The sequence below is a fragment of the Pogoniulus pusillus genome, chromosome 23 (assembly GCF_015220805.1).
Source record: "Pogoniulus pusillus isolate bPogPus1 chromosome 23, bPogPus1.pri, whole genome shotgun sequence".
Lineage (NCBI taxonomy): Eukaryota > Metazoa > Chordata > Aves > Piciformes > Lybiidae > Pogoniulus > Pogoniulus pusillus.
In genome coordinates this window covers 16,078,421-16,105,063 of record NC_087286.1, presented here as the reverse complement: position 1 = coordinate 16,105,063, position 26,643 = coordinate 16,078,421, and the positions used below count along the sequence as shown (strand labels likewise).

The 26,643-nt window shown below is 48.0% G+C and overlaps 1 protein-coding gene and 1 long non-coding RNA gene across 4 annotated transcripts in view; one reads left to right on the top strand and one right to left on the bottom strand.

The window, feature by feature from the left end:
- MYO3A (myosin IIIA) overlaps positions 1-25,781 on the bottom strand; it is an 84,297-nt gene extending 58,516 nt beyond the window's left edge. Inside the window, exons 1-7 of the mRNA XM_064162723.1 lie at positions 25,614-25,781; positions 19,864-19,998; positions 15,209-15,313; positions 12,946-13,045; positions 4,593-4,669; positions 2,655-2,800; positions 409-474 (exon numbers count right to left, since the gene is read on the bottom strand). Coding sequence (XP_064018793.1) covers positions 409-474; positions 2,655-2,800; positions 4,593-4,669; positions 12,946-13,045; positions 15,209-15,313; positions 19,864-19,998; positions 25,614-25,781 — 797 coding nt within the window. The remainder of the gene's footprint in view (positions 1-408; positions 475-2,654; positions 2,801-4,592; positions 4,670-12,945; positions 13,046-15,208; positions 15,314-19,863; positions 19,999-25,613) is intronic.
- On the top strand, positions 12,689-20,420 carry LOC135185704 (uncharacterized). 3 transcript variants are annotated; one of them, XR_010306575.1, is made up of 5 exons: positions 12,689-12,724; positions 12,845-13,052; positions 14,685-14,764; positions 15,127-15,229; positions 19,855-20,420. It is a non-coding gene; the product is annotated as an uncharacterized LOC135185704 (long non-coding RNA). The 3 variants fall into 3 exon arrangements; XR_010306573.1 differs by lacking the exon at positions 14,685-14,764; XR_010306574.1 differs by lacking the exons at positions 14,685-14,764; positions 19,855-20,420 and having other exon boundaries at positions 15,127-15,505.
- Positions 25,782-26,643: the final 862 nt, after the last annotated feature.

The following is a 26,643-nucleotide window of genomic DNA, read 5'->3' as shown; positions in this document are numbered from 1 at the left end:
GGCGCCCTCCTGTGGACACCTTCCAGTACTGCAACATCTCTCTTGAATTGAGGAGCCCAGAACTGGACACAGCACTCAAGGTGTGGCCTGAGCAGTGCTGAGTACAGGGGCAGAATAACCTCCCTTGTCCTCCTGGCTACACTGATCCTGACACAGGCCAGGATTTTGAAACTAAAAACGCCTTAATTGAAGAGAAACCAAAACTGCCAAGTGTGGTAAAATGTTATTTCATGTTTTAAACCTGCAGCCTCACTTGAGAGTCAAACTGGATTCACCAATTATTTGTTTGGTTTGTTTTAAGGAGCAGTATCAGCAGCAACAGAATTTCAGGGAGAACAGAAAGGTATTTTACACAGGACAATTCCACATGTTCCACATCCAGCTACAGTGGTCTGTGTTGTTACTCACTTGTTAATGAAGTCATTGAATTCAGGTGACCACAGTTCAGGCTGCTGTAGGGTTGGAGGAGGATTCCTGCAAAGGTCAGTGTGATGATGAGTTAATAAGCTACTCACTCCACAAAAGCAAAGTGTGAAGGCAGGCTGAGTAATGAGTTGTAGAAGGCCACTGACAGAAGATATTGATTTTCTGCTGACAAAATGAATATGGGTAGATGACAGAATGCCTCACTGCTGCTTCTCTTTTACATAACTAACAAGGAAAAACAGGATGGAGATGATCTACCAAGCATAACTAACTATCACCATGCTTTTTCCCAATCAAATCAATAAAGGGAAATGAAACTTACAAGCCATTAATCACCAACTGCTTGTAATGGCAACGTTCCCCTCTCAAGCCTGAAACAACTCCCCTCCTTAGGAAAACGTTGTAAGAGAAATGCTACTTCACCTTTTCCCAGCAGGACTGCATCAATCTGCTGAGCCAAGTGTCAGAAGGAAGCAGCTCTTGGTTAACTGTTTCTCACTCATTAGAAGATGATGAGAAGTCAGGAGAAGGAGTAAATACAGATCTGTTGTAACTAAACACTCCTGCTCTCTCTTCTGTGGTCAGAGCTGGTTACCCTAGCTGTTAATCAGGTTCAGATTGTTCCATTCAAACAGAGGTGCCACTTGCACTGAGTCCAGTCACAAAGACAAAAGGAATGACCCACAGAGGAGGTGCCTTTCCTGTCAACTGCTTTTCTTTAAGTGCTGATTAATATTTACTGTATCACTCTCAATTTTTCCTCTTTGGAGTGGCAGGCTCTTGACCTTCTATTTGCTGCAGGGTTGAAAGAAGCCAGTATTTGGAAGGGTATAAGCCAGATGTGTGTTTGAAGGCCCAGCTGAAATGACTGAGTGCCCCAGTGTGTAACTGCTGTTCCCACAGCAAGCAGAGGTGAGAAGAGCATTTGTACTCTGCCTCAGTGCCAACTCACCCAACACTTCCGAAACCCAAAGGTAATTTAACCTAATTCAGGCAACTCAGATAGAAAGGACCTGAGGCACTCATGCCTCTCAGCTGGTACTGCTGCAAAGGATAGAGTGAAATCCACAAATGGCTGTATCATCATCCTCTGCAGACTTTGGGACTGATGTTCTTTGAAACACTCTAAGTAGCACTTTGGGAACTTTTATCTCCAGCTTCAAAGAAAGCAGAACAAGAAGTTGCTATTTGCACTGCCCAAGGATGGGCACAGTGGAACTGCCAGGAGCAGCACAAGATAATGAAGAGTGGCAGCCTAAATGGAGGCAAGTGGTGGAGCAAGACTGTGCTTCAAAGGAGAAGAGGCAACTCTTGAGAACAGGTATAGGGCCTGTTCACCACAGTGGCCTTCGTAAGTCATAGAATCATAGAATGGTTTCGGTTGGAAGGAACCTCAGGGATCATCCAGCTCCAACCCCTGCCATAGGCAGGGACACCTCCCACTAGAGCAGGTTGCTCAAGGCCTCATCCAACCTGGCCTTGAACACCTCCAGGGAGGGAGCAGCCACAACCTCCCTGGGCAACCTGTGCCACCCTCACTGGAAAGAACTTCTTCCTAACATCTAGTCTAAATCTCCCTTCTGCCAGTTTAAATCCATTACTGCTCATCCTGTCATTAAAAGACAATAGTCCCTCCCCAGCCTTCCTGTAGCCCCTTTCAGGTACTGGAAAGCCACTATAAGGTCTCCTCAAAGCCTTCTCTTCTCCAGGTTGCATAGCCCCAACTCTTATATCTTGTCCTCATAGCAGAGCTTCTGCAGCCCTCTGAGCATCTTGATGGTCTCCTCTGGACTGGCTCCAACAGTTCCATGTCCTTCTTGTGTTGGGGGCTCCAGAACTGCACACAGGACTCCAGGTGGGGTCCGAGGAGAGCAGAGTAAAGGGGCAGAATCCCCTCCCTTGCCCTGTGGCCACACTGCTCTTGCTGCAGCCCAGTCATTCACTGTAACCCAAGCTAAGTATGTATATCGGGCAGCAGCCCACTCAGGAGAAGGCCTGGTGGCTTTTTCCCAGTTGTAGCCACAGTCAACTCTGAACTTCTCAATGTGCTCCCACAGTTGAAGCAGAGCCTGCAGAAAATACAGCTGGAGAAAGTGTTTCTAACCTCCCCCTAGTACAAATAACACAAAGAAACTCCACAAACTTAGACAATCCAAGTCTGAAGAAAGTAACAGTCAAGGGAAAAGCTCAGTCTAACCTAGCAAGAAATAAGCACATCAAGGTATTACCTGGGTATTTTGAAGAGTGCCCTCATAGGGTGCAAATCAGCAAGGGGTGGATCTCCATCTCCCAGCTCTATTGCAGTAATACCCAGTGACCATGCATCACACCTGGCATCATAGGAGCTATCTAGCTGCTGCTCACAGGCAATCACCTGTTGGAGTAAAAGACTGGGATTGTTGTTGGATGGGCAAAAGTCCAAGCTGAAAAGCACACCCACGGCCGGGGAAGCCTCTTACGGGACGCAGGCACTCGGTGAAACAAACAGACTTGCAGACATTCAGCAAGCTAAAGCACCCTGCTGCTGCTGGTTGAACATGGTGGTTGAACTAAAGAGAGCAGGTGTCCAGCAACAGCAGGTTCCCTGGCCAGATGGTCACTGACCTGACAGAAGGGTGCAAACTGTTTTTTTTCAGCAGAAGGTGGCAAACTGCACGCCACAGCTTAAGGAAGCAGAAGGAAACTCGGCAGCCCTAAGTCTCTTTGCTGTGGATTATCCTTCCAAACAACTAACAGAGCTACAGTGCACTTTCTGAGAAGTGAAACAAGCAGGAAAAGAGAAGTTGAGTTCACTCTCTCCTGCTGGGTCCTCAGCCAAATCAGCCAATTTCAAGAGCAAACTAATTTCTCAACAGTGTGTTTGCTACTGGATTACAGCAAAGCTGTTTCAGCTCAGCTCATCCACGACGCTGGATGAATTTAGGATCTGTCACCCTATTAGCTCCAGGTCCAAACCAATGTGCATGCTGCTAGCTACGGGGCCAGCCCGAGGTGCATAAACAGAGTATGTTTACCAAAATGCACTCCAGTCTACAAAGAGAGGAGTTTCAGCGCTGTAAATAGATGCATATAGTGCATTTGGTGTGCACAAATAGTGTAAGCACAAAGGCTTGTTTATAACGAGCCATTTTTCCTGCCTCAGCTTAAAATGCTTCCATTTCAGACTGGAGGAATCTTCAAAGAGCCACAGTATTATTAATGAATCATAATCTCTTCCATCCCTTGCTGTTAGCTGTATCAAAAGCTTTCTGGGTGTGAAAACTGTAAGGTATCACAGCACCACCTCCTCCCAACCAGGGGGAGATGAGGTATCTGTATTGCAGAGCGTGGAAGGCTGGAAAGGATCACTGCTGGTACCCTTTGCTCTTAAACATCTCAGTAAACAATTCAGCATCTTCCTCTCTGCCTCTAACCTTGCAAATTCAAAAATAACCCCCATTTTACCTTAATCCTTGCCCAAAAAAAAGGCCTTTTAAACAGTTTCTGTGAGAAGAACTGGATTCCCTACTTTCAGCTTTAAGTCAAGACAACCAAATTTCTGGAGCTTGTAAGCTGTGCCCATTTACACACCGTGGCACGGGCAGGAGGATTATTCCTTTGGAGAAAGAAAGAGTTCTTTGATCCTTAATCAGTCTTTAATTGAACTATCTGCCTGCCAGTGCCAACAAGCAGGAGAGCCATGCCACCAAATTATGGACCCAGAGACCATGGACTGGACACGATTTCCTTCAGAAGGAAAGCTGCCAGCAACTGGTGGCACTTCAGCAATTCTAAAGCAGAGTCCTGACACACCAACGTAAACCCAATCCTTGACAAACAAGAAAAGAAAGCCAGGAGATGTTTAAGATGAGGCTTTAGCACGTTACTTGTCACTACACAGCCCAAGACTTGCTTCTGAATCAGATTTACATGACACTTCCACACAGCCACTACTTGTCCTATGCAGACTGCAGGTCAGAAGAGAGATACAATCAGAATTAGAGGCTGTAAAAACGATGACCGCTGAATTAAAAAGACCTTTGCAGATGCCTTACAGCATTCAACAGCCAGAAAAAAACAAACCCAAAGGCCATTGCTGTTTCAATGAGTAAAAGGAGCAGTGGCCAAGAAGGCAGTGAAAGAAAGCACAGAAATGCAGACTGAAGCAGCAACCAACTGAATCTAACCTCTGGAGCCATCCAGAACGGGGTGCCCACGGAGGTGTTGCGCCGGAGACGAGTGCTGGTCAGCTGGGCAGACACACCTGGAAGAACGAAGGGAAGCTGTAATCAGAGCAGCTGCTAGGTCCATCCAGGACAGCCCTTCTGAACGCTGCCATCCTCCTCCTGGCACTACGGCTTCCTCCACAGGTGAACCTCAAGTACAGCTTTCCATTTCTCTGCAAAGAGAGGCTCAGGCTTCCAAGGCACTTGGTGCTGCCGCTGAGGTTCTCTGCATCCTTTGTTTCCAGTGACTCCAGCAGGACTGGGATTTAGTCCCAGATGAGCCATTTTGTTAATAACCTGAGTCTATCTGTTTTGACTGGCTAATTACAGTTCTGCTACAGCCTGGTTTAGGAGAGAGGTAAAGCACTTTAGAGGGGAAATTAAGGTACTGTACCATCCACAGAGTCTCTTTTTCTCTTAATGCTCACTACTGATGCTAGACCTCTGTTCCATTATGTCTATATTTCAGGTCAAGCACCACCAAAAAATACTTATCCTTATCTCTTAGCTGCCCTGCCATTAGGACAAAAAAAAAAAGAAATAACAAACCAGTAAAACCTCAGAAAGTTCTTACAAAACCTGAAGTCTCTCCATGCTCAAAGCACATTTTCAAGGCAACATCCAATGCCTGCAAATCAGCTTTGCAATATGAGCTGTAGTTTTAGGAATTAACTATTTCAAGGCAAAGGGCTGGAAAGTGAACTCTGAGCTCTAAAGATTCCTTCTGGTTTTAAATGAAGACATTGAACCATTAGGAATTTGAGCAGGCTGCAGCAGCTCTGCCCAGTCTGCCACCGATTTGCTGCTGTACAAACCAAAGGGGTATCGGCTGGAAACATCTCCAGTGTGTGCAAAGAGGAGAGCACAACACACAGAGAAAAACAGCTCCTCAGACAGCACACCCTGACCTATCATGGATTTCAGCAACAGCCAGCTCCGAGGTCCACCAGAGGCAGATTCTGAAGTGTCAACATCGTGGACAGTGAGAAAGGTGCTGAGTTCTACTCCTGTTCCTACCTCAGTCTGCTTGATGCTGAAGCTCACTTATTCTGCCTTCATACACACAATCTGCTTCTCTTTAAAAGGAGCAAAAAGACTCAGCTTCACTCTGTCAGTGACTGTTCATTGTTCTGAAATACTGTGAGCTCCACTAGTTGCTTTCAACTCTGTATTGGCTGTTTTCAATGTGCTTGACCTCATCTTCCTCAAAACCCTTCCTATGGTTCACAGCAGGAGCAATTCACACAGAATCATAGAGTCACAGAATGGTCTGGGTTGGAAGGGACCTCAAGGATCATCCAGTTCCAACCCCCGCCATAGGCAGGGACACCTCCCACTAGAACAGGTCGCACAAGACCTCATCTAACCTGGCTTTGAACACCTCCAGGGAGGGAGCAGCCACAACCTCCCTGGGCAACCTGTGCCAGTGTCTCACCACCCTCACTGCAAAGAACTTCCTCCTAACATCTAGTCTAAATCCCCCCTCTGCCAGTTTAAACCCATTACCTCTCGTCCTCTCATTACAAGACCTTGTCAATAGTACCTCTTCTGCCTTCCTGTAGCCCCCTTCAGATACTAGAAGGCCACTATAAGGTCTCCTCAAAGCCTTCTCTTCTCCAGACTGCAGAACCTCAACTCTCATGGCCTGTCCTCATAGCAGAGGAGCTCCAGCCCTCTGAGCATCTTCATGGCCTCCTCTGGACTGGCTCACAAACTGCCCAGTGGAAATACCACCTAAACCTCTGTCTATAGGAAAACTTCCTGCTTTGGGTTTAGTTTTTCTTTGAGTGGTGGTTAAGTTACCATACAGATCTTGATCTGTTTTTTTCACCCTGAAGCTGTGTTTAGCTCTGATTCACAAAATATCTGCATCTGTCTATCACAGGAATGTACAGAACTGCTGAAATCATAGAATCAAAGAATGGCTCTGAGCTTGGAAGGGACCTCAGAGATCATCTAATCCAACCTCCCCACTATGGGCAGGGAAGCCTCTCAACTAGACTCAAGCTGAGACTGGGTAGGCACTGGAATGAGCTGCCCAGGCAGGTGATGGAGTCACCCACCCTGGATGTGTTTAAAGGTCATTTGGATGTGGTGCTTCGGGATATGGTTTAAGATTAATCCTGTAGAGGAGGGTTATAGATTGGACTTGGTGATCCTGAGAGGCTTTTCCAACCTGGATGTTTCTGTGATTATGACTCAGTTGCTCAAGGCCTCATCCAACCTGGCCCTGAACATCTCCACGAAGGAGGCATCCACCTCCCTGGGCATCCTATTCCAGAGTCTCACCACCCTTGTGCTGAAGAACCTCTTCAGAGCTAAGATCCAGTACTGAAGAACCTCTTCAGAGCTAAGATCCAGTACTGAAGAACCTCTTCAGAGCTAAGATCCAGACTAACCCTATTCTCCCCCAGCTCCAGATCATCTCTCTTAGTGTATGGAGCTGCTGAAAAGAAGGCAGCAAGACAGATCTTGCCTCTTCCTTTGGGACAAACAACCACTGCTTTTCTGGCTGCAGTCTCCTCCAGGCTTGAGAAACTTGAATCCCCTTCTCTCTGTGTGCCTGCAGAGTGATTGCATCATGGAAAGCAGGACAATGTGAGCCTCAGCACAAAGTCCATCAATCCTGCTTCGCCTCAGCTAAGAGGGGGCTTTAGTTTTGCTACCTCAAGGAGTTGTCTGAGGTCCAGCTTCCGTCTCACGCCGTCTGCGGCCGCTCCTAGCCCGAGCCAAACAGGTCACTCAGAACACTCTGGCAGGGCTGCAGCGATGCCAAGAGACATCATTAGGTGACCCTCGTGTTCTGGAGGGAGAGGAGGCTCCTCTGCTCTCTCCCTTTCTGCCTGTTGGGGGAGATCCCTGAGCTAAGCGATTTTATTTTGCAGGCTTGGGCTAGGAAGCAGGATTCAGATCTGCAGGCAAAGAGAGGCACTGAATAAATTGTTTTGATTCCAAGCGTCAGCTATTATAAATAATCACAACTTTCTGCAGAGATCAGGACCATGAGACAAAGAGCAGCACATCAGTGTGCACAGCCTTCTCTGCCAACGCACTGCTGAGCTTTTCCCCACTTGGAGCTGTACTTATTAAATAAACTGAAGCATTTTTTCTTCCTCCTCCTCCTCTTTTCTCCCTCTTTGCTTGCTTTTTTTGGTTTGGTTTTGCTTTAACGTCAGTGAAAAGCTGATTTCATGTGAACCATCCACCACTGCTATCTTGATGCTTTTGGTGGGGGGGTTGTGTGCCTTTTGTTTGCTTGGGTTATTGCCTTTTTGCTTTTAGCAGTCAAGTGTCATTTCAGCTCAGGGAGTGTATGTCTTATGACAAATGGTATTTCCTTGGGCTTCTTCTGTGCAGAGAGGGAAGAGGATGGAGTTCCACACTTAGTAACATTTCTTCCAGCACTTCAGAAACTAATCAAGCATAGAGCTTAACAGCTTTTTTTAACTTGCATATTCCCCTACCAAAAGTATCTTCCCCCTCTTCCCCTTTCCTACTGCTTTCTTGCAAAATCATTCAAATATTCCCTTAAGAAAACCTAAAAATAAGGCAAAGACCAGGGGGTTGTTACCTCCCTTTGGGTAGTTGTAGACAGCAATGAGCTCTGCCCTGAGCCTCCTCTTCTGCAGGCTGCACACCCCCAGCTCCCTCAGCCTCTCCTCACAGGACTTGTGCTTATGACAACAGCTTTCTGTGTCAAGCTTCTTTAATGCTTAAGCCATCAGGGACATCTTTATGTGAATTAGCAGAAGAAAAGTATGTGCCACCCCAAGTGAACAGCTTATCCTGGACACAGAATTTGGCCACATTATTTCTGTTTTTCACTACTGGACAGCACAAAGGTTTCCATTCACAAAACAAGCTTTAAACCACTAAGCCTTCGACAAAGAATTACACATTCAACAATGGAAACGCTCCACAGCTCCAGTCAGTGCAATCCATGTTAGCCCTGCTAACCCTGGTCTGAGAAACTTGGATGGGGTTCCAAGCTGTCTGACAAGCTGCTCACGAAGAAAGCCTTCTTCAAAGGCTCTTACTTTCCTTGCCTTCTGCCACAGCCCCTAGTAAAAGCTCTGCAGAAGCAACATGTGAGTGCCAGGCTCTGCAGAAACGACAGCACAATAACAGCCTGGCTGTGATCGGGATCAGCGAAGCAGACAGCTTTATTATGGATGCATGCTAGAATGACTAAGGCAGATGCAAGCCTTACTATGATTCATTGCTCCAAGTGAGCTAAGGGCAGAAGGAAAATTATTTTAATTTTGAACAGTTTCAAATCAAATTATTTTTGATTAATTGTTTTGTTTGTGCAGAGTGATTCAGACAGCAGTCACAGCTAAGGCAGGGCACGAAGAGAGAGGCACAATAGGGTACTCTGACTGCTCGGGAACAAGTCATCTACAGAAGCTTCTGAAATGCTCAAGGTCGTGCTGAGCTCCTCTTCAATGTCAGCAGGACATGTGAGGCTGGGAACCATCATATGTATTAAAAGAGACAGAGACTAAAATGTCCTTCCTCCAATTGCCCCAACAGTCAAACCTGAATCACTCGCATCTGACTTCTCAGCCTACTCACGAGGTGGCTCTAGAGTCCCAGGCCATTGCAACCTGACTTGTTATGCTGGTTTGGAGCTAATTGGAACATTTTAATGAGAGAAATTAGATTGTAGGCTGTAAAAAGAAAACAGTGGTGATGCCTGCTTCACTCATAGGCTTGCTGAGATGGATAAAGACAAGAACACAAAGCGCAGGTAACGCAGTGGGTCTCTGCTGCAGCTGATGTCTGTCCTTTTCTCCCTGGCCTGCTGTCTGTGTAACTAACCCTTCTGCTTCCCAACCCCTCTGGACAAGCCTCCAAACTCACCTTGCACATAAGACAAAGTCTGGGATAAGGTAGAGGGGTGGGAATAAAGTGGAAGGGTGGTTGGGAGCCCCTCCTGGGGACTCTGGTTTCTGGGAGGGCTGCTGTGTTTCTGTATTACCTTTATCTCATATATTCCTATATATAGCTGTATAGGTTGTGAATATCTGCTTGTATATTGTGCTAAGCTGTGAATATAAAGCTTCATTCCTTAATTTCCAGCTGGCTGAGTCTAGTCTGGGTGATTTCATAACAGTGGGGGGGCAAGTAACACCCAAACCATCACCCTCATCAACAAGCACACAGGAGGATGGTGAAGATTAAATTCTCTTGGCCAGGGCTCACATTCTATCAGGAGTGTTTGATGGCTGAAGGAGTCCTTGATCCACTGGTTTTTCTCCCCTGTCCACAACAGAAGAGCTAGAAAGTGCTATGTGACTATTTGGAGTTGGTTTTGTCTGTTTGCTTGGCCCCATGTAAGGATTGGCTCAATCTAAAACAAAAAATTGGGTTGTACTGAGTATTTACTGGGAGAAAAGCAGACTGTGTCTTGTGTGTTTACTCACTCTGTAGCCTGCAGGTCCACAGGCTCACATGCTGAAAGGTGGCTCTGAGTTTCAGCCCCTGATCCAATCAATGTCTATGTACAACAGTCTGTAGCAGTGCCAACAGGAGAGATTTTGACCAACTCACATTCCGGGCTAAAAAATGCCCTTGGAATCTGATTAATGTGGGGTTAAATCCTCTTAAGCAGAAGACACAAATCTCCCAAATCCCAGCTGAATACCTTAAACATCAGCCTGAGGGGGAGTGGGAGGTCTTCCACCATGATTCTGTTGACTCTCTAGATTGTTCCCTCTTGAACCTACTCATTTTTGGCTTCAGACTGCTTTTGGCGGGGTTGGGACATGAAGCTGATGGGGTGGGTACAAAAGAGGGTCACAAAGATGATCAGAGGGCTGAAGGGTAGGCTGGGAGAGCTGGGGCTGCTCAGCCTGGAAAAAAGAAGACTCCAGGGAGACCTCAGAGCAGTCTTCCAGTACCTGAAGTAGGCTACAAGAAAGCTGGAGAGTGTATTTTTACAAGGGCTTGCAGTGATAGGATGAGAGGGAATGGACTGAGGCTTGAGGAGGGTAGATTTAGACTGGAGATTGGGAACAGAGAGGGTAGTGAGACACTGGAACAGGTTTCCAAGGGAGGTTCATGGGTGCCCCCTCCCTGCAGGTACTCAAGACCAGGGTGGATGAGGCCTTGAGCAACCTGAGCTAGTAGAAGATGTCCTTGCCCTTGGCAGTGGGGTTGGAGCTGGATAATCTCTCAGGTCTCTTCCAACCTAAACCATTCTGTAAATCTATGAAAGCCCAAGAAAACCTCTATCTACTCCTAAGCTAAGGTGCAGGTCCTACACTCCTTTATCTACTCCTAAGCTAAGGTGCAGGTCCTACACTCCTTTATCTACTCCTAAGCTAAGGTGCAGGTCCTGCACTCCTTTATCTACTCCTAAGCTAAGGTGCAGGTCCTAACACTCCTGTACTCCTAAGCTAAGGTGCAGGTCCTACACTCCTTTATCTACTCCTAAGCTAAGGTGCAGGTCCTGCACTCCTTTATCTACTCCTAAGCTAAGGTGCAGGTCCTACACTCCTTTATCTACTCCTAAGCTAAGGTGCAGGTCCTAACACTCCTGTACTCCTAAGCTAAGGTGCAGGTCCTACACAGTATCACAGTATCACAGTATTATCAGGGTTGGAAGAGACCTCACAGATCATCAAGTCCAACCCTTTACCACAGAGCTCAAGGCTAGACCATGGCACCAAGTGCCACGTCCAATCCTGCCTTGAACAGCTCCAGGGACAGTGACTCCACCACCTCCCCGGGCAGCCCATTCCAGTGTCCAATGACTCTCTCAGTGAAGAACTTTCTCCTCACCTCCAGCCTAAATCTCCCCTGGTGCAGCCTGAGGCTGTGTCCTCTCGTTCTGGTGCTGGCCACCTGAGAGAAGAGAGCAACCTCCTCCTGGCCACAACCACCCCTCAGGTAGTTGTAGACAGCAATAAGGTCTCCCCTGAGCCTCCTTTATCTACTCCTAAGCTAAGGTGCAGGTCCCACACTCCTTTGAGAGGAAGGGCTGCAGACACCAGAGGCCTTTCCTCAGCCCAGGTAACTGTGTGTGCACCTATGTTTGTGCCTTTCTCCTCTGTGCTTTGCCATCACAATGCTCCCCACAAGATGTGAAGATTATTTTTCAATTAGAGCCTCAGCAGCAGATTGCAGTGACTGGGGAATAAAGCATTCAGGTCCTCACCCCTGCAGCTTGTATGTTTTGACATCTGCATAAGTGAATTAATTTCCAGAAGCATTGATCCTCCACGTCTCTAATTGCCTTCAGCACCTCTACCAAAAAATTAGTATCCACAACACATTAAGTATTGATTTGGCCTCACATTAAACTTCCAGACTATCAGAAAATGCTAGCAAGTCTATGGCAGACAATTTAGGAAGTCTGGAGGCTTTTCAACAGGGAGATTTTTATCTGAGGAATAAAATCAGGAACAAAACCAGACAAATTTTCAGCAGAATTAGTAACCCTAATAGCTTTGTGTGTGAAGTCATGGGAGCTGCATAAATACAGCCTACTGGCAGGAAGACACTGCACTATTAGGAGCTAAAATCTCATCATTAGTTAAAAAAATAAATGGTTATGCATCAATTGGATAAATCTCATTAACAAAGTAGGAGGAGAAAGGGGGAAATAGAGATTTTTTCCCCATCTGCTGAATGAGAGCATTATATTCACAACTGTGAAGCAGTGACCAGTAAATTGAACTGAGGAACTCAGAACAGAACATATACCAAACAATATTGGCTTTGGAGCCAGAGAATCGAAGAATCAACCAGGTTGGAAGTGAACTCCAAGCTCATCCAGTCCAACCTAGCACCCAGCCCTAGCCAATCAACCAGACCATGGCACTAAGTGCCCCATCCAGACTTTTTATAAGCACTCCAGGCACAGCTATCTCCCTCCTTTCAGCACCACCTCCCCTTTCCCATCCCACTCTGCATTTCCCCCTTTTATCCTCCAAACCCAGAGCACCTGGGTTCTGTTGGAGTCTCCTCCCACCCCAGCTGTGACCACTTTGCCCTCCCCGCCCACTCCCCTTTTTAATGCCCCCAGGAAAGGCAGAAGCCCTAAGCTTGCCCAACTGGGCAGAGGGATCCTCCTCCCATCATCACTGGTGAGTCCCCAGGGTGTGCATCACTGGGTGAATGGTGGAGGGGATCTAAAGGCCGGGGGGCCTGGTGGCCCCCCGGTTAGGTAGGACTAGACTTGATGCTCATTCTAATGTCACCCACAGGTGCTGGTTGGGCTTCCCAGACTCACAGCTGACCTGCTGATCTTATTTTCCATACTTTGGCTGTAGCACATTGTTTGTATAGAGAAGTAAAGCCAACACACCGAAATCCACGAGCTTGACTCCTCCTTCAGTGGTCAGCAGGATGTTGTTTCCCTTGATGTCACGGTGGATGGTTTTGTTTTCATGCAGATGCTGAAGTCCCTGGAAGGTAAGATGTGGTAATGAACTTTTTGCTAACACCTTTTGCTATTCCAGATAGAGTCACAGAATGGTTTAGGTTGGAAAGGAGCTCAAAGACCATCCAGTTCCTACCCCCTGCCATAGGCAGGGTCACTTCCTACTAGAATAGGTCACTCAAGGCCTCAACTGACCTGGCCTTGAACACCTCCATGGAGGTTGTGGAGAACAGAATTACAGATCTTTGATCACATTCTGTGCTCCACAACCTCCCTGGGGAACCTATGCCGGTGTCTCACCACCCTCACTGTAATGAACTTCTTCCTAACATCCAGTCTAAATCTCCTCTCTGCCAGTTCAAACCCATTAGCCTTTGTTCTATCATTAAAAGACCTTGTCAAGAGTCCTTCCCCAGCCTTTCTCTAGCCCCCTGCAGGTATTGGAAGGCTGCTCCAAGGTCTCCTCAAAGCCTTCTCTTCTCCAGACTGCAGAGCCCCCACTCTTGTAGCCTGTCCTTAGAGCAGAGCTGCTGCAGCCCTCTGAGCATCAGCTGCAGAAACACAAAGGTAGCACAGAAGCATGAAAATAAATCCAAAGGGTTTTACTTTACCCCAAAGCCAGAGAGGTGGTGTTCATGCTGGAAGAGCATGTGGCACAGCATGAGAAATAGTGCTGGGATGTGAGTGACCTGTTCTAGTGGGAGGTGTCCCTGCCTATGGTGGGGTGTTAGAACTAGATGGTCTTTGAAGTCTCTTACAACCTAGACCAGTCTATGCCCAGAGGAGAGTCACAAGGATGATCAGAGGGCTGAAGCTCTTCTCCTATGAGAACAGGCTGAGAGAGTTGGGGCTGTCCAGCTTGGAGGAAAAAAAAGGGTCAAGGAGACCTTATTGTGGCCTTCCAGTATCTGAAGGGGGCTATGAGAAAGCTGGGGAGGGATTTTTCAGGGTGTCAGACAGTGATAGAACTAGGGGGGGATTGATCCATGCTAGAGGAGGGGAGATTTAGATTAGATGTTAGGAAGAAGCTCTTCACCAGGTGGGTGGTGAGACACTGGAACAGGCTGCCCAAAGAGGTGGTGGAAGCCACATCCCTGGAAGTTTTTAAAGCCAGGTTGTATGTGGATCTGGGCAATTTGATCTAGTGGGAAGTGTTTCTGCCCATGGCAGCAAGGTTGGAACAGAATGATCCTCAAGGTCCCTTCCAGCCCTAAGAATTCTGTGACACTGTTGAACTGCCTTGTTGTAAGTCAAATAGGAGATTTAAGACAAATGCAGGGGTTAAAAAGCATAACAAAACTACATTATAGATAATACCTTTGGAGTAGACCCTCAAAGAAAACTTCTAAGGCCTTAATTTCACTGCTGAGAGTCAAACTCTGGTTAAAAGGAAATAAGAAATAAAGACATTGATCCTGATTAGCCTCCTCATAAGGTCTGAATTTAATAGGAGTGGTGATCATTTTGCCATCAAAGTATTTTGTATGCAGACATAGGAAGCTGGGCACTAATTTGGGTATAGTTCTCCTATTTCTCAAAAGAAAGATGATTATTTTTTCTTGCATTAGTACAGTTGCTAGGGGAATAAATCAATTGTCAGGAATCAATTTCAATTCCTTTAATAAAGAAACAAACAGATGAATTGCTCTCTACCTTGCTTCAAGGAGAACCACCTGAAGTTACACATCACACTGATTTCGTTGAGAGTTGGGGCTGTTCAGTCTGGAGAGGAGAAGGCTCTGAGGTGACCTTCTTGTGGCCTTTCAGTATCTCAAGGGGGCCTACAAAAAAGCTGGGGAGGGACTTTTTAGGCTATGAGGGAGTGACAGGACTGGGTGGAATGGAGCAAAGCTGGAGATGGGAAGGTTTAGACTGGACATGAGGAGGAAGTTGTTGAGCAGGAGAGTGGTGAGAGGCTGGAATGGGTTGCCCAGGGAGGTGGTTGAGGCCCCATCCCTGGAGGTGTTTAAGGCCAGGCTGGATGAGGCTGTGGGTAGCCTGATCTAGGGTAGGGTGTCCCTGCCCATGGCAGGGAGGTTGGAACTGGCTGATCCTTGTGCTCCCTTCCAGCTCTGCCTGATTCTATTCTATGATTCTCTAATACAGGCCAGTTATGACCCCGTGGCTGCTCGTGCCAAAAAACAAAGAGCTGAAGATTGCCTGTCCTTTCACTGAGAGCTCATCTTACCATCAGAGCTTCGTGCAGAATGTAAGCAATTATCAGCTCGTTCATCCTTTCACCTCTCTTCAGAAAGCCTTTCACAAGATCGGTCACAGATCCACCGTTGCACAGCTGCAAAACATCAGAGGAAGACAGAAAGGAATTAAGAAGGGCTGGAGGAGCCATTTGGGTTAATTTTTGGTACTTTTCACGTTTGTAGCCAAATGTGCTCCTGTTACACTGGCAAATGACAGACTTGTCCTGACCAGCAATAATCACTGTTCAGCAGAGGAAGGAGAAAAATACAGAGCTGGTGTTACCAAACCTCCAGGGGAGTGCTTGTGAGCAGCCTCTTATGCATTCTTACTTACCATAATCGTAGAGTCAACCAGGTTGGAAGAGACCTCCAAGATCAGCCAGTCCAACCTAGCACCCAGCCCTGGCCAGTCAACTAGACCATGGCACTAAATGCCTCATCCAGGCTTTGCCTGAACACCTCCAGGGACAGTGACTCTACCACCCCCCTAGGCAGCCCATTCCAGTGCCAATCACTCTCTCTGCCAACAACTTCCTCCTAACATCCAGCCTAGACCTGCCCTGCCACAACTTGAGACTGTGTCCCCTTGTTCTATTGCTGGTTGCCTGGCAGAAGAGACCAACCCCACCTGACTACAGCCTCCCTTCAGGTAGTTGCAGACAGCAATGAGGCCACCCCTGACTCTCCTCCAGGCTGCACACCCTCACACCCCTGCCTTCCAGAGGGAATGGACTCAAAGATCTCTGGAAATCCCTTCTAACCCCTGGCACTCCGTGACAGTGGGATGGCAAAACTCTCCTTTTTTCCTTCGTGGTTGTAACCATTTTTTTTGTTAGAGGTTACTCAGAAGCAGCTTTTTGTATGTGCAGCATTCTCCAGCAAGCTGGGCCATGACATATGCTCAGAGGTGGTTTGAAAGGCATGGGCTGTGCAAAACACAATGGAATAGGAAATACTCCACAGAGAAGTGATGAGTATTTACTAAAACTCTGAAGCATCCAATGATAATTGTAGCCATGCAGCTTTGATCTGGAGAAAATGGGACACAATTCAAGACTGAAAAATTGCTGTAATTGGGAAGCAAAGAGGGACACACCAGAAAAGGAGAAATCAAGACTGATTCAGCCATGTAATGGATCAAAATAGTCAGTCCTGGGCTGAAAGGAGCAATTAGAGCCAAAGAGCCATGAAAAAAAATGACCCAGAGTGAGAAACATGAAAAAGCAATTTTTGATTCTCTAATTTTTCTTCTCTCTGTGGCATTTGGAAATACCTGATAATATTTAGACAAATGACAACTCCCCTCCATCCCACCCCCCCCTCAGAACAGAGCAAAGGGAGGATTCTTTGCCATCACACCCCTCAAAGCAGAGCAAAGGGAGAATTCTTTGCCATCACCCCCCTCAGAACAGAGCAAAGGGACAATTCTTTGCCATTGCCCCCCTCAAACCAGAGCAAATGGACAATTCTTTGCCATCACCCCAATTTCCTGAGAGAGCACTGTATGTAGTAAATCCCCCATGTCATAAAGGAAAAAAGGGGGGGGCCCTATCTGCTTTCTTGTTGTAACTCCCAGGATGGAAGTCCACTCTGCAGAACAACTTCCATACATAGCCTGTCTGGAACTCCACTAACTGCTCTTTATCCCCTTAAGTGGACACACATCTGTGTACAGAAACTACTGTGTCCAAAAAAGGCACACTGTGACCATGCCAAATGAAAGTCCTACAGGAAATTATTCATCTGTGCAGCACACAAAGTCCTCTACTTCATGTAAAAGAGATGCAAACAAGCATCCAAAGACGCGTGGCCAGAAGATGGAGAGAAGAGATTCTGCTGCTCTGCTCTGCTGAGACCTCACCTGGAGGGCTGTGTGCAGCTCTGGAGCTCTCAACACAGGAAGGACATGGACCTGATGGAGAAGGGTCCAGAGGATGGCCATAAAGATGATCAGGGGGCTGGAGCACCTCTCCTACAGAGAGGCTGAGAAAATTGGGGTTGCTCAACCCGGAGAAGGCTCCAGGCAGACCTAATAGCAACTTTCCAGTAGCTAAAGGGAGCACACAAGAAGGCTGCAGAGGGACTGTTTGCAAAGGCCTGTAGGGATAGGATGAGGGGCAATGGTTTGAAATTAAAAGATTTGGACTGGATGTTAGGAACAAGTTCTGCACCATGAGGGTGGTGCAACATTGGAACAGGTTTCCCAGGGAGGTTGCTAAGGCTCCATGTCTGGAGATAGAATCACAGAATCAACCAGGTTGGAAGAGACCTCCAAGATCATCCAGCCCAACCTAGCACCCAGCCCTAGCCAAGCAACCAGACCATGGCACTAAGTGCCTCATCCAGGCTTTGCTTCAACACCTCCAGGGACAGTAACTCCACCACCTCCCTGGGCAGCCCATTCCAATGCCAATCACTCTCTCTGGCAGGAACTTCCTCTTAGCATCCAGCCTAGACCTCCCCTGGCACAACTTGAGACTGTGTCCCCTTCTTCTGTTGCTGGGTGCCTGGCAGAAGAGCCCAACCCCACCTGGCCACAACCTCCCTTCAGGTACTTCTAGACAGCAATGAGGTCTGCCCTGAGCCTTCTCTCCTGCAGGCTGCACACCCCCAGCTCCCTCAGCCTCTCCTCACAGGGCTGTGCTCCAGGCCCCTCACCAGCTTTGTTGCCCTTCTCTGGACACCTTCCAGCATCTCAACATCTCTCTTGAATTGAGGGGCCCAGAACTGGAAACTCTCATGCTGGCTGCCCTTCCTCAGTCACCTCAGATGGGACCTAGTTGCTTTTACTGTCAGGACCTGCAGCAGTCCTGATACCATTCCTTAGTCAGCATCAGATCCACTCCTAAGCAGGATGAGCTCTGGTGCTGGCATCCATCAGCAGCTGACTGCAGACATGTTTTCCTTTCTGCTTTGAAGGAGCAGCCAAAACAAACAGAATCCCACACTGCTATCCTCTAATCCCCCTCTCAGAACTCCCCTGTGCTGCAATGCTGACAAATGCTTGCAGCTGCTTGAGATCACAAATGATTCCTGTCATCCCCTTAGCTCTCTATTCCCCAGTCCATTTACTGTCCTTGGCTTAAAGCTTTGATGTAAGCCCCTGTACACTTTTAGACTGGGAAGGAGGGAGTAAGTGATACTCTCTGTTGCACAGAGCTCTGCATCTCTGAGCAAGTTCAAGTATGGTGACTCTTCTAAATGATCTGCACAAACCCAGGAAGGACTCCTCAGGGGATCTCAGCTTGCTATATGCTCAGGAGATAGAAGTGACTCACTAGGAACTACACTGAATTGCTGCTCTGTGCTTATCACACAGCAGCAGCCTGTTTTCAGAGAGGTCCTCTCACAGCTCTTACCCTTATACAAGCTAGAGAGAGTCCAACACAGAGCTACAAGGACAACTGGGGGGACTTGAACACCTCTCCTGTGAGGAAAACCTGAGAGAGCAGGGGTTGTTTAGTCTTCAGAGGATAAGGCTGAGGAGGGACCTTAGCAATGTCTGCAAATACCTGAGGGGTGGGGACGAGGATGACAGAAGGTGCCAGTCTCTTTTGGGTGGTGTTCAGTGACAGGACAAGGAACAGCAGGTACAAGCTGGTACACAGGAGGTTCCACCTCAACATGAGGTGAACTTTCTTTGCTGTGAGGGAGACAGAGCCCTGCAACAGGCTGCCCAGAGAGCTTCTGTGGATGTGTTCCCAAGCAGCCTGTCCTAGCTGATCCTGCTCTGCAGGGATTGGACTGGATGATCTGTAAAGGTCCCTTCCAACCACCATCATTCTGTGAGTCTGTGACTTTGGGTAGATGTGTAAGCTCTCCTAGGCTAGCTAAGCCACTAGAGGCTATCCAGCAGCAATGGACTGCCCTTACCCTGCTGGCAGTTTGCTGTCTCCAGGCTGAGCAACCCCAACTCCCTCAGACTACTCTTGCAGCAGAGGTGCTCCAGCCCTTGGATCACCCTTGTGGCCCTGCTCTGGACCTGCTCCCATGGTTCTATGTCTTTGTGATGGGGACACCAAAACTGGACAGGTCAGGTCTCAGCAGAGTAAAGGGGTAGAATCTCCTCTTTTGCCCTGCTCACCACACTTGTTTGATGCAGTCCAGCACACAATTTGCCTTCTGGGCTGCATGAGTGTGCTGCCTGCTCATGGGAAGCTTCTCATAGGTGTTCAAGAGATGAACTGGATGAGGCACTTAGTGCCATGGTCTAGTTGATTGGCTAAGGCTGGGTGCTAGGTTGGACTGGATGAGCTTGGAGGTCTCTTCCAACCTGGTTGATTCTATGGTTCATCAACCAACACCCCCAAATCTCTTTCTTCAGAGCTACTCTCAACCCACTCTGCACTCAGGCTGTGTTTGTGCCTAGGGCTGGCCTGACCCAGACACAGGCCCTTGCACTGTGGCTTGTCAAACCTCGTGCAGTCTGCACTGGCCCACTTCTCAAGCCTGTCAATTTAAATTCCTTCAGGGGGAAAAAAATCATCATAGTGGGTTCTTGATCTGGTGTATCACACACACAGAAACTCCTGAAGGAATCCCAGAATCACAGCAAACGAATTACTTGCATCTCATTCACTGAATTTATACTCCACACAGGAATGTCAAATGGAAGAAAACTCATTTTCTTTTGCAGATGATTTACCTCCAGAACTAGCCACAGTTGGTCTCCATTTTTCACATCCTTCTTATAGTACATGCCATAGAACTTGACTACGTTGGGGTGATCAGAGAGAGCTTTCAAAATGTTGTACTCTGCTTCAATTTCTTCATCGATATCCTGGAGTCATGAAGGAGAAAGTGCAGTGAATAACTATTATTGTAGCCAGGTAAAAGGAAAAAAAAAAAAGGCATGGCATTTTCTGGCTATTCAAATGTAGTTTGAAATAATAAAACCCCCCAAAAGAACCCAAACAAACTCAAACAACCAAACAGAATGAGTCTGTGACAGCTGCAAGGCTACGAAGCTTGATTCTCTTTGCTCAGTACAAAACAGCCACCTGGGGTTTGACTTGGGCTTTATTGGCTTTGCCTAATGAACACATGGGTATGAGACTAATGAAGATGTGGGTATGAGCAAGCAGCCCTCAGGAGCATGGGAATGGAACGTTTGGGAGCAAAACCAGTGCAATCCACAAGTGTTTGTAGATGTCTTGGGAGGTCATGTTCCTTCTCTGGACTCAAGGGTGTCCCAAGCTTGAGGCGGTGCAGGTGGAATCATAGAATCAATAGAATGGTTTAGGTTGGAAGGGACCTGAAAGCTCATCTAGTTCCAGCTCCCCACCACAGGCAGGGATATCTCATCTAACCTGGCCTTGAATGCCCCCATGGGGTAGGCATCCACAGCCTCTCTGGGCAGGTAGCTCCAAAGTCTCACCACCCTCATACTGAAGAACTTCTTCCTCTTCCTCAGTTCCACTTAACCCTGCTCTGTCTCAGCTTCAAACCATTCCCCCCTGGCCTGTATCTAGACACCCTCTGCAGCCTTCCTGGGGGATCTCTTCAGCTACTGGAAGGCAGCTCAAAGTTCTCCCTGGATCTTCTCCTCTCCAGGCTGAGCATCCCCTGCTCCCCTTCTTTCCCTGGCAGCCTGTCCAAGTTTACACAGCAATCTGTAAACTCAACCAGAAGATTGCACCCAAGTTTCCAAACTTTCTTCCCTCCTTTACCTTCCTACTCTGCTGATACTTTCATAATGAAAAGAGTCACAACAAATCCAGGCAGGGCTCACAAGACAAACACACCAAACACACCCATTAAACCTGGGGGAAAAGTCACTTTGCAAAGTGCAGGGAAAGCAGTTCAATAATCACTAGTTGGAGGGAAATGAGGACAGCTGTAAGGAAATCAGGATATACATCTGCCTAGATTGCATATCAGTGAAAAGCACCTCCCCAAGTGCTGAAAACCTGTCTCACCACTGCCAAACAGGAGTGACCAAAGCAGAGAAACGGATGATGTGTAGTCCCAGTGAAAGACACTCCTCATTTTGCTCACCACTAAAAGGCACTGCCTCTAAGAGGACTTTGCTCACTTGTTTCCTACACCAGTCTCTCCAGTGGGGTAGATAGTAGCTGAACATGAGCCAGCAGTGTGCCCAGGTGGCCAGCAGAGCCAATGGCATCGTGGCCTGGATCAGGAGCAGTGTAGCCAGCAGGACCAGGGAGGTTATTCTGTCCCTGTGATCAGCACTGCTCAGGCCACCCCTTGAGTGCTGTGTCCAGTTCTGGGCTCCTCAATTCAAGAGAGATGTTGCAGTACTGGAAGGTGTCCACAGGAGGGCGACAAAGCTGGTGAGGGGCCTGGAGCACAGCCCTGTGAGGAGAGGCTGAGGGAGCTGGGGGTGTGCAGCCTGCAGCAGAGGAGGCTCAGGGCAGAGCTCATTGCTGTCTACAACTACCTGAAGGGAGGCTGCAGCCAGGTGGGGGTTGGTCTCTTCTGCCAGGCAAGCAGCAACAGAAGAAGGGGACACAGTCTCAAGCTGTGCCAGGGCAGGTGTAGGCTGGATGTGAGGAGGAATTTGTTGGCAGAGAGAGTGACTGGCATTGGAATGGGCTGCCCAGGGAGGTGGTGGAGTTGCCATCCCTGGAGGTGTTGAAGCAAAGCCTGGCTGGGGCACTTAGTGCCATGCTCTGGTTGATTGTCTAGGGCTGGGTGCTAGGTTGGACTGGCTGATCTTGGAGGTCTCTTCCAACCTGGTTGATTCTATGATTCTATTCTATGAATGCTAAACCAAACTCAAGTTCCTCACATTAGCCTCCTGACTTGAGATCAGCTTGACTGGTCTTGAAGACCTTTGCCTGTCACTAACACCCTCAGGAACTGGGCTGTTAAACTTTCCTGTTGAGATGAGAAGAATGAACCTTCTCTCAAGGAAGAGGTTTAGAAAGGGGCTTGCAGGAGTAGCCAAAAAGCAGCTGAAATTTTCCTCTTTCTAAAAAAGGAGGAACTTCAGGTTAAGCTCCCATGTGCACAACACAGAATACAGCCAATAGGAAAAATGCAAGGAAGGAAGGAAGAGAAAATCAAGACACTGATGATGGGAAAGGCTGGAAGATAAGAAGGGGTGAAGGGAGAAAATGCAAATAGAATCACAGAATCAGTCAGGGTTGGAAGGGACCACAAGGATCATCTAGTTCCAACCCCCCTGCCATGGGCAGGGACACCTTACCCTAGAGCAGGCTGCTCACAGCCTCATATAACACCTCCAGGGACAGGGCCTCAACCACCTCCCTGGGCAACTCATTCCAGGCTCTCACCACTCTCATGCTCAACAACTTCCTCCTCACGTCCAGTCTGAACCTCCCCACCTCCAGCTTTGCTCCATTCCCCCCAGTCCTGTCACCCCTGAGAGCCTAAAGAGTCCCTCCCCAGCTTTTTTGTAGGCCCCCTTCAGATACTACACACCACAATGAGGTCACCTCAGAGCCTCAACTCTTCCAGTCTGCCCTCACAGCAGAGCTGCTCCAGCCCTCTGAGCATCCTCCTGGCCCTTGTCTGGACACACTCCAGCACATCCACATCCCTCTTGTAACAGAGGCTCCAGAACTGCCTGCAGTACTCCGGGTGGAATCTCACCAGAGCAGAGAGGGAGAATCACCTCCCTCATCCTGCTGGCCACACTTCTGCTGCTGCAGCCCAGGCTCTGGTTGGCCCTGCAGGCTGCAAGTGCACACTGCTGGCTCACGTTGAGCTTCTCGTCCACCGGCACCCCCAAGTCCCTCTCCTCAGGGCTGCTCTCCATCCACTCACTGCTCAGCCCAGATTTGTGCTTGGGATTGCCTCAAAATGGAACCCATCAAAACTAAAAGGACAGATCAAAGAAAAGCAAAGGAGCCACAATATGAAAGAAAAACAACAACCAAAGAGTCAAAAGCCAAACCCACTACAAACAAGACTTACAACAGCCCTGGCTGCTTTGGGGAAACTGGGAGAGAATTAGCTCACTGTCCTACTGTGAGCTACATAGAGGTTTATGTCTCCTGGGGGGTATTCAGATTTGATGAGATTTGGACTATAGTAATGAAGAATTAAAGGAGAATTAAATGACTACAACATTCATCTTGTGCATACCATAAAGGAAAAGCTTTCTCTGCATTTGATGAAGGAAGAGAACTTGAAATATTTGCTTGAATTGAACATATTTACCTAGAATTAGTAGAGGGAATGGTTTCATGTGAATTTAGAAACAGGGTAATTGGGCTAAGAGCCCTGAAGTACAGTGGTATTTAATGACAGGCCTGAGGGCAAGATTGAGAGCATTCTCAGTTCCACCTCCCTACACTCTGATTTCAGCACCTGCACTTGTCTGGTCTAGTTTCACAAAGCTGAGCTGTTACTCAGCAGGCAGCATCTGAGAGCCCCAAAGGATTCTCCATGAAATGTTATTTCTGTCCTGCATCACTCATGACAATGAAATGCTATTTCTGTCCTGCATCACTCATGATAATGCAGTTTTCCACCATCAGTTAAACCAAGTCATATCAACCCACATTTTTTTCTGCCTCTTTTTTCCCACCTCTCAAGTGGCACAGTTCTGAAATGACCTACAAAGGGGGGGGGAAAAGAGACCCAACCTGTAAAATTTAAGGAAGAAATATAGCAAGTATCTTTCTTCATTGCAATGGCTCCCTCTGCAGCCATTAATACTACTTTCACTTGAAACTAGAAGAGCTGGGTTATTGCTTCCCCTCTATTTCCAATATAGGGTTGTCATTTAAACACTAACAGGGAGCGAGAGCAGCTACTCCAGAGAGCCTGTAAAGAGGAGGGGGGGAAGAGAAGAGGCAGCTCAGAAAAAGGAGAGGATGATGATCAGAGGTTGGAGCACCTCTGCTATGAAGACAGGCTGAGAGAGCTGGGGCCATTCAGTCTGGAGAGGAGAAGGCTCCAAGGAGACCTTATTGTGGCCTTCCAGTATCTGAAGGGGACTTACAGGAAAGCTGGGGAGGGACTTCATAGGCTATCAGGTAGCGACAGGACTAGAGGGAGCAGAGCAAAGCTAGAAATGGGTAGATTCAGACTGGATGTTAGGAACAAGGTTTTCACCGTGAGGGTGGTGAGATACTGGCACAGGTTGCCCAGGGAGGCTGTGGAGCACAGAATCACAGAATGATATCTTCTTCACATTCTGTGATTCTGTGCTCCACAACCTCCCTGGAGGTGTTGGAGGCCAGGCTGGAAGAGTCCTTGAGTGACTTGTTCTAGTGTGAGGCATCCCTGCCTATGGTGGGGGGGTTGGAACTGGATGATCCTTGAGGTCCCTTCCAGCCCTGACAATTCTGTGACTCTATAAATATATTCAGGGAAGAGATTCAGTCTTGGGAGTGTGATGGTGACTGCATTTCTGACTTCAATTTCTTTCCCTAAAATAAGGAATCTCTTTTCATCAGTTATACCCCTTCCCTTTCTCAATTTCTTAAGTTGCATCTTTATCCATTGTATTTCTTCATAGAATCATAGCATGGATTGAGCTGGAAGGGACCAACAAAGGCCATTTAGTCTAACCCTCCACAGTCAGCAGGGACATCCTCCACTAGATCAGGTTGCTCAGAGCCTTGCCAAGCCTCACCTTGAATATCTCCAGAGATGGGGCCTCAACTATCTTCCTGGGCAACCTGTTCCAGTGTTCCACCACCCTCATGGTGCTGAACTTGCTCCTAACATCCAATCTAAATCTGCTCTTCTCTCATTTCAAACCATTGTCCCTCATCTTGTCACTGCAGGCCTTTGGGAATAGTCCCTCTGCAGTCTTCTTGTCCGTTCAGGCTGCTATTAGGTCTCCCCAGAGCCTTCTCTTCTCCAGGGTGAACATCCCCAGCTCCCTCAGCCTGTCCTCATAGCAGAGGTGTTCCAGCCCCCCCCCCCCCCCCCCCCCAGTCATCTTTGTGGCTATCCTTGGATTTGTTTATTCATGTTAATGGTGATCTCTCAGCCTGTCCTTGTAGCAGAGGTGTTCCAGTTTCCCATCATCTTCAAGGCCCTCCCCTGGACCCACTCCATCGAGTCAACCTTCTTCCTGTGTTGAGAGCTCCAGAGCTGGACACTTCTTTCTTTACTGCCTTATTACTAGTTAATCCATTTCTCTTTCTTCTACCATCAGATAGACAACAGCAGTAAGAACAGAAGTTAGGGCTCCTGGTACTGAGCAGGAAGATAATCAGCAATGCTTCATAAGGGAGAACCAAAAGTAACAAAGTTTAGGTATCCTTCTGCCACGTGTAATCACTTCCAAGCTCACTTACACTGTGGAAAATGCATTGGTAGCTTGCTTGATGCTCAGCAGGGTAAGGCAGCTAACTCCATCACTGCTTTCTAGTGCAAATGATCTACCAAGACTGAAAGAAATTCACTTGCAATGAAAGAAGCAGAAACTAAGTGACCTAAGTGGCTTACATGCACAGGATCCAGAATCTTGACTGCTGCTTTGCTGCCGTTTTTCTTATTTAACACTTTGAAAACTTTTCCATAGGTTCCTTTGCCAATAGTCTCAATGATTTCCCACGTATCTGAGGGGTCAGGGAAGCTGTCAAATGTTATGGTTTTCCCACTCAACGGAAGCATCTCAAATGATGGCTCCTAAGGAAAAAAAGAGATGACAACTTTCACTCAACAAAGTCACAGATAGCATTGGGTTGCAAAGGGGCTCTCAAAGGTCATCCTGTCATAGAATCATAGAATCAACCAGGCTGGAAAAGACCTCCAAGCTCATCCAGTCCAACCTAGCACCCAGCCCTAGCCAGTCAACCAGACCATGGCACTAAGTGCCTCAGCCAGGCTTTGCTTCAACACCTCCAGGGATGGTGACTCCACCACCTCCCTGGGCAGCCCATTCCAATGCCAATCACTCTCTCTGGCAGGAACTTCCTCCTAACATCCAGCCTAGACCTCCCCTGGCACAACTTGAGACTGTGTCCCCTTGTTCTATTGCTGGTTGCCTGGCAGAAGAGGCCAACCCCCACCTGGCTACAGCCTCCCTTCAGGTAGTTGCAGACAGCAATGAGCTCTGCCCTGAGCCTCCTCTGCTGCAGGCTGCACACCCCCAGCTCCCTCAGCCTCTCCTCACAGGGCTCTGCTCCAGGCCCCTCACCAGCTTTGGCGCCCTCCTGTGGACACCTCCCAGTACTGCAACATCTCTCTTGAATGGAGGAGCCCAGAACTGGACACAGCACTCAAGTGGTGGCCTGAGCAGTGCTGAGCACAGGGACAGAATAACCTCCCTTGTCCTGCTGGCCACACTGCTCCTGATCCAGGCCAGGATGTCATTGGCTCTGCTGGCCACCTGGGCACACTGCTGCCTCCTCTGCAGCTCCTCTCTGCAAGCACCCCCAGGGCCCTCTCTGCCTGGATGCTCTCAGCCACTCTGTCCCCAGCCTGTAGTGCTGCTTGGGGTTGTTGTGGCCAAAGTGTAGAACCATGTACTCGG